This window comes from Salvia hispanica, chromosome 4 (assembly GCF_029641045.1).
Source record: "Salvia hispanica isolate PSC_SH4W2 chromosome 4, Shi_PSC_v1, whole genome shotgun sequence".
Classification (NCBI taxonomy): domain Eukaryota; kingdom Viridiplantae; phylum Streptophyta; class Magnoliopsida; order Lamiales; family Lamiaceae; genus Salvia; species Salvia hispanica.
This window is the reverse complement of record NC_142695.1, coordinates 22627345-22639240: the sequence shown is the minus strand read 5'-3', so window position 1 is coordinate 22639240 and position 11896 is coordinate 22627345. Positions and strand designations below refer to the sequence as shown.

The following is an 11896-nucleotide window of genomic DNA, read 5'->3' as shown; positions in this document are numbered from 1 at the left end:
TCATAAAAGAAATGGTAACATATTGATCATGTGTACACAGACATCTTAATCATAACCAATAGTAAATTTCACACGACATAATTGAGAATGTGATGTTAGTAGCATTTCTCATAGCATGCATAAAAGAGACTGGATCTTTTTATTTCTTTTAAAATATTCATGGTCCATAAAAATTCTCACTTATCATTTCAATATGCACTAATGACGATAAAAATTCAAAGAAAGGTTATATGACTGAACTTTTGATGCGCAACATAAGTTCAGTCTTATATCCTTCCTTTCAATTTTTTATTTTTTAAATTAATTTTATTATATACTGTACTATACTTACTCAATGGCAATGTGAATTTCATTAACATATAAAATTTTACATAATTAACAATTGTAAAGATATATAGTTAAAATTAAAAAATTTACATAAATTACTCATATACACATATACTAGTATATAAACTCTAATAACATAGTCTCCTAGTTTCTGACTTATATAAATTTTGGTTGTATAATAATGAGTATCCTTATTTTTTCCAAGTTACTCGTTAAAGTTCAAGAATACGAATATTTTGTGGGAGGTATTGCCGTATTGCTAACTAATACCAAAGTGATAAATCCAGAAAGATGGGGGATATATTACATGCATACTTGTCAATTCTCTCGTGAGAGGAATATAAAATATAATTGAAGCTACTAAATAAATTTGATTATCCCGTGATGTTTGTGGTTAAAATTTTTCAATAAATAAAAAAGTTTAATTTGGAATTGATGAAATGAAAAACTAGTATTGTTGCATATGAGACAAAATACGAAGAGAACTACGGGTCAAAATTACAGGGGAACCTACGGGTCAAAATTACACGGGGACCTTTTGATTAAGTTACAGATGGATCTATGAGTGAAATTACTGAGGTATCCTGAACAGATACCAGACTTGATCTATCATAGAATAATAAGAGTTTATCTATACTGAGTCGTGACTCATATTAACCACTAATAAATTTAGTAGTATGATATTAGTGATGTTTTGATTGACGTGAGTTATACAAACTCCACGTAATTTCTTGGTCGATGGTTAGCATGTTGTGGCAACCTTTTTCTCATCATTTTGCATTTATATGAATGCATGGAATATAGAGTGGTGAGAGGATCCCACTACTACTTCAAAATATTTTGAAATATGAAATATATAAATGTTGATTTTTGAATTTATCTAATATTGGTGTTTTATGTATTTGCCATGTGGGTTGGTTGTTTTAAATTTTAAATTTATTCAGTAAAAGAGTTTACGTCAGAGGGATCGGGTGTGATAATTTATCAAGTCTAAAATTACAAAAATGCAACAATTAAAATCCAATTAAATGCAAATATGAGTATACCAAAAAACATCATTCTTATTTTCTAGCAATTGAAACTTCTCACATTCATCATCCAAACATAATTTTCCGGTTGAAGTTGATGTGACTTTTTGTTTCCCAAGATTTGCAAATCTATCTTCTAATGTGCATGTTGGTCCAATCTTGTATCCAAATAATCTTTGAAAGCATCTTGGAAAGATCTGTTCTATCATTCAACATAAAAGTAATTATATTTTGTGCATCCAGATTATACAAGGAATTTATTAGAGAAAAAAAATTGAAGTACAAAACAAATTGCAATAAAAATAATATGCTATCTCAAAAGATCTTTCTTAGAATATATTGATGATTAACAAATACATACTACCATTTTTAATTGCTCATGTTAGGGAAATACTGTGAAGAATTCTGGAATCTCATCATATAAGGATACATTCTTTGTTGATTTAGCCATTGTTTTCTTGTTGTTCTCGACAAAGAGAATGTTTGACAAATGGAGTTGGTTTTGGAGAAGATGAAATTGAGTAATTGGTTTTGTGTAGTTGTAGTGATTGATGCTTTTATTGATTGGTAGGTGAAAAGGAGTGGATTCTTTATATTATTGTCAATGAAATCATTAATGTTGAGCCCGGCATTGTATTGATTTATTCAATTTTAATACTAGCCTTCAAGTCATTTATTATATTGATCAAATGGTATTAATAAAGAATTTCATCAAAATGATATTGTTTGTTCTACATTATTGCGTATCAAATTATTTTGTTTTGTTATATGTTACTTCATAATTTTTAAGTTCTTATCATGTTATTGATCATCATTTAATTATTAATAAATACTATAATTTCTATATTTGAACATATATTTTTTTTTACAGATATGATCAATTTATTATTATGTATTCTATATCATATTAATGTCATTTGATACATAATTTTATTGTTTTGATTAGTATGGTTTATGGCGTGATTGGTAGCACTGTTGTAACGCCCAGAACTCTTTAAAACGGATGACGCTACCAAAATACTAAAATTCTAATTTCTTTTACTTTTAAAATTCAGAATTTAAATGGAAATAAGAAAAATGGAAACGATTTTATAAACTTAAAAGAAAAATCATCATTGACAGATGAAATATCTATATTTTTAACATAGTGATACATTTTGGCATAGATATCTATATACACATATTTCCGATGTTGTAGTATATTCTTATTAATGTTCTTTTAATTGTTTTATATATATAAAAAAAATATGTCAATGATAATTTTTCTTTTAAGTTTATAAAATCGTTTCCATTTTTCTTATTTTCATTTAAATTCTGAATTTTAAAAATAAAAGAAATTAGAATTTTAGTATTTTGGTAGCGTCACCCGTTTTAAAGAGTTCGGGGCATTACAACTGCAAAGGATTTGAGTTCAAAATAATAAAATATTTATTAATTTTAACATACTCAACTTTCAATTTAATACTCTAGCTTACATTCCCATTAATAACCCCAATACAAACTTATAGTAATATATTTTGCACATTAGTTATTCTTATAATTTTATTTCTTTTTCTCTTTATTTATCTTATTGTTCCTCTTTCGTCGATTATTATATTTTCTCCATTTAACTCAGTAAATATCTATTCTTAAATATTATACTCCCTCTGTCCCAACTATGTTGGTACATAACTTTTGGACACGGAGTACCTATAACAATCTTCTTTACTCGCTTCTTGCACGAAGTATAGGATTATGTACACATTTGTTAACACTCCTATTGAATACTAATACCGGCGCCATTCTCTTTGTATTTTACATCTATTGCAGCAAAAAAGCGTTTCTATCGCCTTAGCGGCCCCCCACACTCCGACCCGACATCATGTGAGGGGGTTAATCAGGGTACGCAGTAGTCTGTTAAGGAGGAGACCTTAACTCACTGGCTACCAGAAGCCCATCTCTCAAGGCCTCACCTTGTGCATGAGAAATGGAAGTAACTACACGACCGCATTGAGATTTGAACTCAGACTCATTGTAGCAAGATCTGCCCTTCCGTTGTCAATTGTGATTTGTGCTGCCCCTGCTGGTAGGGGTGGGAATACGGATATCGGGTATTGGATTTACCCGTACCCGACCCAATATCTGCCGGATTTGGATACCCAATATCCAATTTTATGGGATTGGGTGTGGGATTGAGTATTGAAATATGAGATAAATCGGGTATTGGATAACCCGAATGGGTATCGGGTATTACCTGAATATCCAATTTATTATTTAAAGCATATTTTAAATTAGGTTTAGCCATTTTGCATTAAATATAATCTTATACTTTAAAATAAAAGTGATCCATTTTTTTTTAGTTTTATACTACAAAATAAATGAAACATTAAAGATATTAGTCAATTTAGATATTTCTATATTTCTATTAATATATAAAATTTAATTTTTTTATTAATTATTAACACATGTAAATAGTCGGGTATTTGGATACCCGATACGTCGGATATGGATACCCGGGGTGGGTATTGGAGTACCCGAAAATATATCAAGGCGGGTTTTGGATAGACATTTTGATGATTTTCGGGTTTGGATACCCGGTATTTTTTGGATCGGGTATCCACATATACCCGTATTCCAACCCCTACCTGCTGGCTTATTTTATATTTATTACAAGTTAGTACATCGGAAAAACAATTTCAAATTTGACATTTATTTGAGATTATTGAACATGTTCAATGAAAGACCACATTATTCAAATCATACTTCCAGTATAGTAGTACTTCCATGTAACAAAATACTCCTATTATACTAATACCGTAATTGTTTATAACATCAATTATGTACCTACTAATTTGGAATTTAACATATGGATTGTGAAATTAAAACTTTTTATTTCTTAAAAATCACACATTTTTATATAGAGTGACCCTTTTTAATTATTCTATTCGTTGAATATACATTCACTAAATATTCTTAAAATGCAATATGTCAGATCGATGTTACACTACATTCTCGATGTATGGATTAAATAAATTTTGTATATCCACAAGACATAATTAAAATTGGTTTGACTAGTCAACGTCAAGCGAGGTGCCACGTGGTAGCCTCTTACACATTGATGTTTGACGATTCCCTCAAATTAATTACTTAAAGTCTTGAACTCTAACCCAAACAAAATCTCCCAAATTCATAAATTAAAAATTTACTCATTTAGGGAGAATTTTAAAATTGCTTTTTCAAAAAAAAATAAATTCCAGAATTTCTCGAGCAGCTGAAATTCGTCAGATTGCTTGCATTCCTCAAAAATCTGTGGAAGCTGATCAAAAATCAGATTGCTTGCATTGCATTCGTCAGATTTACTCATTAAGCGCGATCTCCGTGTTTACTCGGAACGATGTCGTCGCCGGACATTGCCGGAATACTCGATAGCTCGAAGGAGCTCGATCGGCTGAGGAAAGAGCAGGAGGAAGTGCTTATCGAGATCAATAAGATGCACAAGAAGCTGATTTCTTGTGAGTCTTCTAGGAGTTCGGAATTATCGTTTGCATTTTGATAGTAGTAATTTGTTTTTAGTCATTCTCGATTGGACCGTTAATTTTGATCAGAACCTTTTTTACTGGTTTATCTTTAATTAGAGATTTTGATTAGCACAATTAAGCGTGGACTGTGGGAGTTAATGATGATTATAATTGTATTGTTTATCGTTTCGGTTACATGCGTGTTTTTTCTTTGATTTGGAAGTTGCTGACACTTGTCGAGCTTTTCTGTTTGGTGAATTTTGGCTGTGTGGGTAGCAGATAAGCCCAGAATGGTGTTGAGTTCGAAATTTTTAGCTAAATAGCTTGTTTTGGGATTGGATTGGTATTGAGTTCAGGCGTGAAATGTTGGAACTTTTTTTGCGCCTGCTTTGTTTAACTGTTGCTTGATTATCGGTTAGCTCAAGTTGAGCTAACATTTTTAAGGGGAGAGCTTGATCTGATAAGGCAATGAGTTTAGTACAGATGAGCTTTGATCTGGATTGAGAGCTTGGGTAGTTCTAACTATAAAAGTTTGAAATGATTACTTAATTTATGTTGTGTGAATAGTGGTCGAAGGATTTTTGGATGGATTGGTATTGGGTTAAGGCGTGAAATGTTGAACTTGTTTTTACGTGTGCTTTGTTTAACTGTTGTTTGATTATGAGTTAGATCAAGTTGAGCTATCATATTTAAGGGGAGAGCTTGATCTGATAAGGCAATGAGTTGAGTTCACATGAGCTTTGATCTTGATTAAGAGCTTGGGTTGTTTCAAACTATGAAATGATTACTTAATTTATGTTGTGTGGATAGTGGTCGAAGGTTTTTCAGATGGATATGATCCGTTGTTTTTGTGTAATGAAATGCCCTTCTGCATGTGGTGAGTGTCATGTGTATAAGGAAAGAGGGAGTTATTATGTTAAAGCTTGTGTATGTTTATGTGGAAAATTATTATTTATACAGCTGATCCCCAATTATGTTCTATATGTTGGATTATGCACAAAATCTGATTCTAAGTTGCAGTACCAGCTTTCAGAGGATGCACTTGTTTTGGTGACTGATTCTAATGTGGTTCCTTGTGTATTCCATGCCTTATTTTAGTTCACAGTGAATAAGGTGAACACATGGGTATGAATTGTGATAATGTCGAGGAAGAAGCTTATCAAATTTTTAGCATACAATCTGATAAAAGAGAATGATAATTTCCACATACGAATGTCTATAGGGAGAAAAACATTATTTATAGTTGATTATCATCCAGTAACCCTGCATTGACCTTTTTCCACTTTTATGTTATGCAAGCAGGTCCGGAGGTGGTTGAAAAGGCTGGTGACTCTTCCCTATCAAAGCTTAAGATGTTGTATATCCAAGCCAAAGAGTTGTCAGAGAGTGAAGTGAGGTACGTTTGAATGGTAAAGCGACGTTCTCATTTTCCAAGTTTATAGTTTCAGTTCCAAAAGTTTATATGAACATAATGGCTTAAGCCAAAGATGCTTCTAAAGTTAGTAATTTCATCTTGTAAGAGTATTCTGCAGCTATACGCCTAACCCATGAGCAATGACTTTTTTTGGCATTTGTACAGATAATAACTAACCGCTTATCTAAAAACTCTAGATATCTCAGCTCATCTATCGTTGTTCTTGCAGTATTTCCAGTCAATTGTTAGGACAACTGGATGCATTAATGCCTTCTGGAACTCAAGGACAGCATCGGAGACGGATAGGTTTGTACCCCTCCAAAACATAATCTCAATAATATCTCTTTGTCATTCAAGATGTGATGATTGCGAAAGCTGTAACTAGTCGGACAAAGCTAGGCATATCATAGATTTTTATCAATTGGTAGAAGAAATAAACACAAGTAATAGAGAGAACGTTAACTCACATTTCATATTTGTATATTTTTGTCCATTCAGACATCCTATACCCATCAATATAACTTAAGAACTTCATGTATCACAGAAGGTAGTGAGCAGAAAAAGAAGAGGGTAAAGGCTGATTCGGAAGTCCCGAGGCTATCTCCTTCAAGGAGAAGTCACCTGGAGTCTTTGGCGAGTTTGAAGGGTGAACAAGTACGTGCCCAGCTTACACTCTCCATCCTCATTATCTTGTTAATTTTCCTTATCGATTTTGGATGATTATTGCCCTTTCCAGTCTTGCTATTCTCATGGTATTATTATTACTATGGTCTCGACATGCTAATGACTCTTCTTGCCTCCGATTGATTTAGGTGGCAGCCAGGATCACTCAAGAGAATTCTGGAAAGGATGAGTGGTTTGTGGTTAAAGTAATCCATTTTGACAAGGAAACAAGAGAGTAAGTGTCCACCTTTGCACAGCTCTTCTTTATCATTAATTTACTGGGTTCAAAGGAAGTTTGCCTTTTTTGAGAAAGTACATTAATTTATATTCTGTTTGCATGTCATAATTTAATTCATGTAGATTCGAAGTGCTGGACGAGGACCCAGGTGAAGATGAAGAGAGTACCGTGCAGAGGTAAATGCCTTCCTAATTTTACAGTGTATACTCTACATGACAATTGGAAAATTTCTGCATAACATCTTTTCTTTTATAATTTAGTTTTATTTTAGATTTCTCTTCTTAGTATAGGAGTTAAATTGGCTCACTAATTGCCGTTGATTTTAACATGAGAACTGATATTTTTGAAATTTCTTCTCTTAGGAAATCTCTAAAAATATAGATTAGTTAATTTAGAGACCAATATCCCTAATTACTGTATAATTTGACCATTACTTCATAATAAAATTGTGAAGGTTGTAATTACTTCTGAAGACTAATATTGCATTTGCTGACTAAATTTTTTACATATGCAAATAACCCCCATCAACTGCTTTGTGAAGAACTCTATTCACTGATTGAAGTCAAAATCTCATTTGTTTAGTAACGAAATCACTGGTTGAATCTCATTACTGAGTTGTGAGACATTAACTATATGACTCTGTGACAGCTAACAGTTTCTGCTTTCTGCTCTCAGAAAATATAAACTGCCTATGTCACATATCATACCTTTCCCTAAACGGAGCGATCTATCAAACATCCCCGACTTTCCTAGCGGTAGACATGTTTTGGCAGTTTATCCAGAGACCACGGCGCTATATAAAGCAACTGTATACCAGACTCGTAAGGTATTTGTTGCTGCTCATTGAAGAAGACATTTATTTAGCTATAAAACAGAGTGAACTAACTATTGCTTTTCACATACAAAACACAATGCTCTCGATTGTACAGAGGAAAATTGACGAGTAAGTAGTTCTGCACCTCTTCTTTCCCCTCTTCTTGGGATGGAATGTGATTCTGAATCATCAAACTTTGTTCTTGGCTATTGACAGTTACGTTGTGCAATTCGAGGACGATGAAGAGGATGGATCTTTGCCTAAACGGTTGGTGCCGTTCCACAGGGTTGTTGCCCTTCCGGATGGATGTCGTCAGTGATTATATGATATAATTATCATTGTAAAGTATGGTGTTTGTGTGAGAGAAAGACGCCACGCCTAATGTATCTATTTAGCGTCATATGTATAAGCTGAGAGTAACTAAAACAAGGTCTGGTCTATTCACTTTGATTTCAGTTTTGTATTAGCTGTAGAGTAATGTAATTGATTTTGGAAGCATAGTGCTTCTTTTTCTTCTTTTAGAATTCAATTGTGAAAACTCGATTAAGCTAACCTAATGGTTAATATTAAGTCATAGTATTTGGTAGGGGAGATTAGCTCATGAATCATGATAATAGTAGACATGATAATATAAAAAAAAAAAAGAGTGAATACATGATTAACTCCTAACTTTTCTTGAACTTCCACCACAGACCCCTATAAAATAAAATAGCACCATTAACCTCTAACATTAAATTTATTTATGAATGAGGTCATTTTTCACTTTTTTATACTTAGGACCAAAAAATTATTTTAAGACAGTTCTGTGGTACTACATTCTAATACTGACAACCTGTTTCGGCAAATACTCCATTGGTCTTTGAAAATTTGTCCTTCATTTTCATTTTTGTCCATTCTAAAAAAAATTTCACCCTTTACTTTTATTACTTTTCACTTTTACTATTTTTGGTAGTAGACCCCATATTTCACTAACTCATTTTCATTCACATTTTATCATAAAATAAAATTAACACTCCCTCTGTCCTGCTCAAGATGAACCACTTTACATTTTAGTTTGTTTAAATCAAGATGACTCTTTACTAAAACTAAAAACACATTTGTCTCTATTTTATTCCCCCTCGCTTACTTTACTCTCTCCACTTCAAACACAAAATAAAGTTGCATAATTCTCGTGCCGTCCAGAAAAGGGTTCATCTTTCTTGGGACGGAGGGAGTATATAAAAATATAACTCACATTCCACTAACTCTTTTGACCCACTTTTTATTACAATTCTTAAAACCTGTGTCAGGTCAAATGGTGAAAATTATTAGGGACGGATGGTGTACTAATTATGCAAGTACGTCATGTATTTCATTTTCAATGCTATAAAAATAGGAACTTTTGAAACGGCATGGATTTTAATACGAAATTGCTAAAGTAAGAGAAAGATAGAAAGAAAAATGTGTTAGTGGAAAACGGTCCCACCTCAATAGAGAAAGAAATTTCCTAAAAAGTGAATGTTTATACTTTCAAGGGGCATACGAAAAAGGAAAGAAATTTTATTTTTAGTGGAATCTAAGTCCACTGCTAAAAATAATAAAAAGTGAAATGCGATAAATTTTGTGGGAGAAGGAGAGATGGAAATACGTAATTATGATGAATTTTCAAACATAAAAAATAATCACACAAAAGCGCTGCTAGCCCAATATGAATACCCGATCCAGCCCAATAAGCCCAAAGACATGTTTTCGCGTTTCAGGTTTCCCTAACTTAAATAATAATCTGCTTTGCCCTAATTTCAATTTACAGTTTGTTTTTGAAGAATGGGGAAGAAGAAAGGTGGAGAAAACCATAAATCCGAGGAGCCGAAAGAGGGCTTCAATTTGCTCGGCAAGCCTAAGTTCAAGAAGCTCGAAAACGGCCGCTTCAAATGCGTGGAGACCGGCCATGAGCTTCCTGCCCACGCCAGAGAAGCCTACGCTGTGTCCAAGCACTGTCGGCTTGGCCTCATTAATGCCGCCCTCGCTCGCAGCAAACCTCCGCTCAATATGTTCCGACAGGACCCCCTTTCCAGGTATTTTGTTTTTCAATTTAGTCAGCTTATTTTCAGCTGCTTCAATTTTGATTTGTTTTTTTGTTGTTGTTGAATTGTTAATTTTTCGGGGTGGAAAAAGCTGTGTATCTGTTTGGAATAGAGTTCAGCTCAGAAGGTGGGTTTGTATTTCATATCAAATTGTTTTTATGATGAAATACCTAAATTTTGAATTGGATTAGGGTTCACCTTAGGAAGATGGAATTGAATTGTATCAGTTTGTTTATGTGCTGAATTGGCTCAAATTTGACAATGGTGGGGAAAGTGACTTAATTTTGATTGATTAGGTTTCTGAAATTATTGATGAATTGAAATTTCTTTTCTTTTGTAGTTCTAAATTAGAGTGCAAATTGACTGGGCTTTCGATTAATAAATCGGAGGAGCATATATGGAAGCATATGAGTGGGAAACGATTTCTCAACATGCTAGGTTTGTGTATTACCTATATTTTCTTGAGAATATGTGAAATGGGGAGAAATTAGTAAAAGTTGGATGGTTTAATGATGTTTGTGTGTATTATGTGATCAGAGAAATTTGAGTCCGAGAAAGAAATTCCGAATGGGGTGGAGGGAAATCCGGATGATGATAAAGAGGGAACAAAAACAAAGAAGAACGAAGATGGGAGTTTGAAGAAGGAGAAGAATAAGAAGAAGAAAAAGAAGGAAAAGAAGAAAAAGAATAAGAAAGAGGAGAAAAATGTTGATGAGATTGTAAATGAAGTGAGGGATTCTGCAGGCAAGAGTAGTGATTCAGAAGAAGATGACTTTTGGATGCCTCCAGAAGGAGAACGATGGGACCAGGATGACGGGGGCGATAGATGGAGCGACGGTTCGGAATCAGCACCAGAGGATGATGATGATGTTCAAGAAGGTACGCCTTTTCTGTTGGTGGCTTTTGTTAATAATGTGAAGTGTTTTGGATTTGATCGAAGAGTTTCATGACAGAAATTCTGGATATGAAAAATGCTTGAAATTTGAAAATAGCTAATGCTTAAGAAATTTGAAGCTTAGCCATCAGCTATCTACTACTGATGGTTACTGAGGGAGAGAATTAGTCTTAATAGTTGACTCTCCTAAAGCATGTCACATTGCATAAAATTAATAAGAAATGTATACACTATGTTGGAAAGACACAACACAACCTTGAATTTTTATTTGATTTAGTAGTTGTGTGAATATAACATAAGCCACTACTCAAATGTTGTGTTTTGTGAAATTTGTTTGATTCTTCACACGAGTACAAAATTCTGAATTCTTTGATTTCCAACTTATAATGTGGTTTCTTTTGTCAGATGCTGGAGATGAAGAGGCTGAGCACGAAGCTAGCGAACTATCCAATGGGTACGTATAACACCTTCGTTCCAAAATCTTTTTTCTTCCGGGACATGAAGGACAGAGGCAGCTTGATGACGGGCAGTGAACCCAGCGGCTTGGCCTTGATTTTCCTATGGTTGAGTTGCTTCTTTCTTCCCTGCTTAATTATACTCGCTGGTATTTTTTCCCCATGCAGGACCAAGCGAATGTCGCTTGAAACCGATCCCGATACCGATCCAACATGCAGTGCCCCAAAGACGAAGAAAAGAAAGACGAAAGCATGCTAGCAATAGAGTGAGTGAGATTTTATTCAGTTTCAAAGTAGGCAGAAGGGGGGATCTTCCTCGTTTCCGTTTACTTTTTATGGGTGGGAAATCAGTTTTCTTTTCTTTATACACATGGGCGATGTGGTTTGTTTACTTTGAAGGAAAAAATCAATCTTGAAAAGCTTATAGTAGCATTGTTCATTTGAAGTAGTTAAGTTATGAATGATCAGTACCTTTGATAGATATATTCAGGATTTAAGCTTA

General features: G+C 33.6%; 2 protein-coding genes across 6 annotated transcripts; both read left to right on the top strand.

The window, feature by feature from the left end:
- Positions 1-4522: 4522 nt before the first annotated feature.
- On the top strand, positions 4523-8505 carry LOC125193059 (SAGA-associated factor 29 homolog A-like). Of its 4 annotated transcripts, none has more exons than XM_048090769.2 (9): positions 4523-4846; positions 6155-6248; positions 6496-6572; positions 6814-6920; positions 7079-7164; positions 7290-7343; positions 7843-7993; positions 8097-8110; positions 8198-8505. In XM_048090769.2, exons 1-9 carry the CDS (start codon positions 4729-4731, stop codon positions 8298-8300), a joined length of 804 nt encoding a protein of 267 aa, XP_047946726.1. In that variant the 5' UTR covers positions 4523-4728; the 3' UTR covers positions 8301-8505. The 4 variants fall into 4 exon arrangements, with proteins under 4 accessions (XP_047946726.1, XP_047946724.1, XP_047946725.1 ...); XM_048090767.2 differs by having other exon boundaries at positions 6811-6920; XM_048090768.2 differs by having other exon boundaries at positions 6152-6248.
- A 1256-nt stretch (positions 8506-9761) lies between these two features.
- LOC125191835 (uncharacterized) lies at positions 9762-11896 on the top strand. 2 transcript variants are annotated; one of them, XM_048089257.2, is made up of 6 exons: positions 9762-10035; positions 10136-10171; positions 10385-10482; positions 10582-10923; positions 11345-11393; positions 11563-11896. In XM_048089257.2, the coding sequence occupies exons 1-6, from the start codon at positions 9785-9787 to the stop codon at positions 11651-11653; spliced, it is 867 nt and encodes a 288-aa protein (XP_047945214.2). In that variant the 5' UTR covers positions 9762-9784; the 3' UTR covers positions 11654-11896. The 2 variants fall into 2 exon arrangements, with proteins under 2 accessions (XP_047945214.2, XP_047945215.2); XM_048089258.2 differs by lacking the exon at positions 10136-10171 and having other exon boundaries at positions 9763-10035.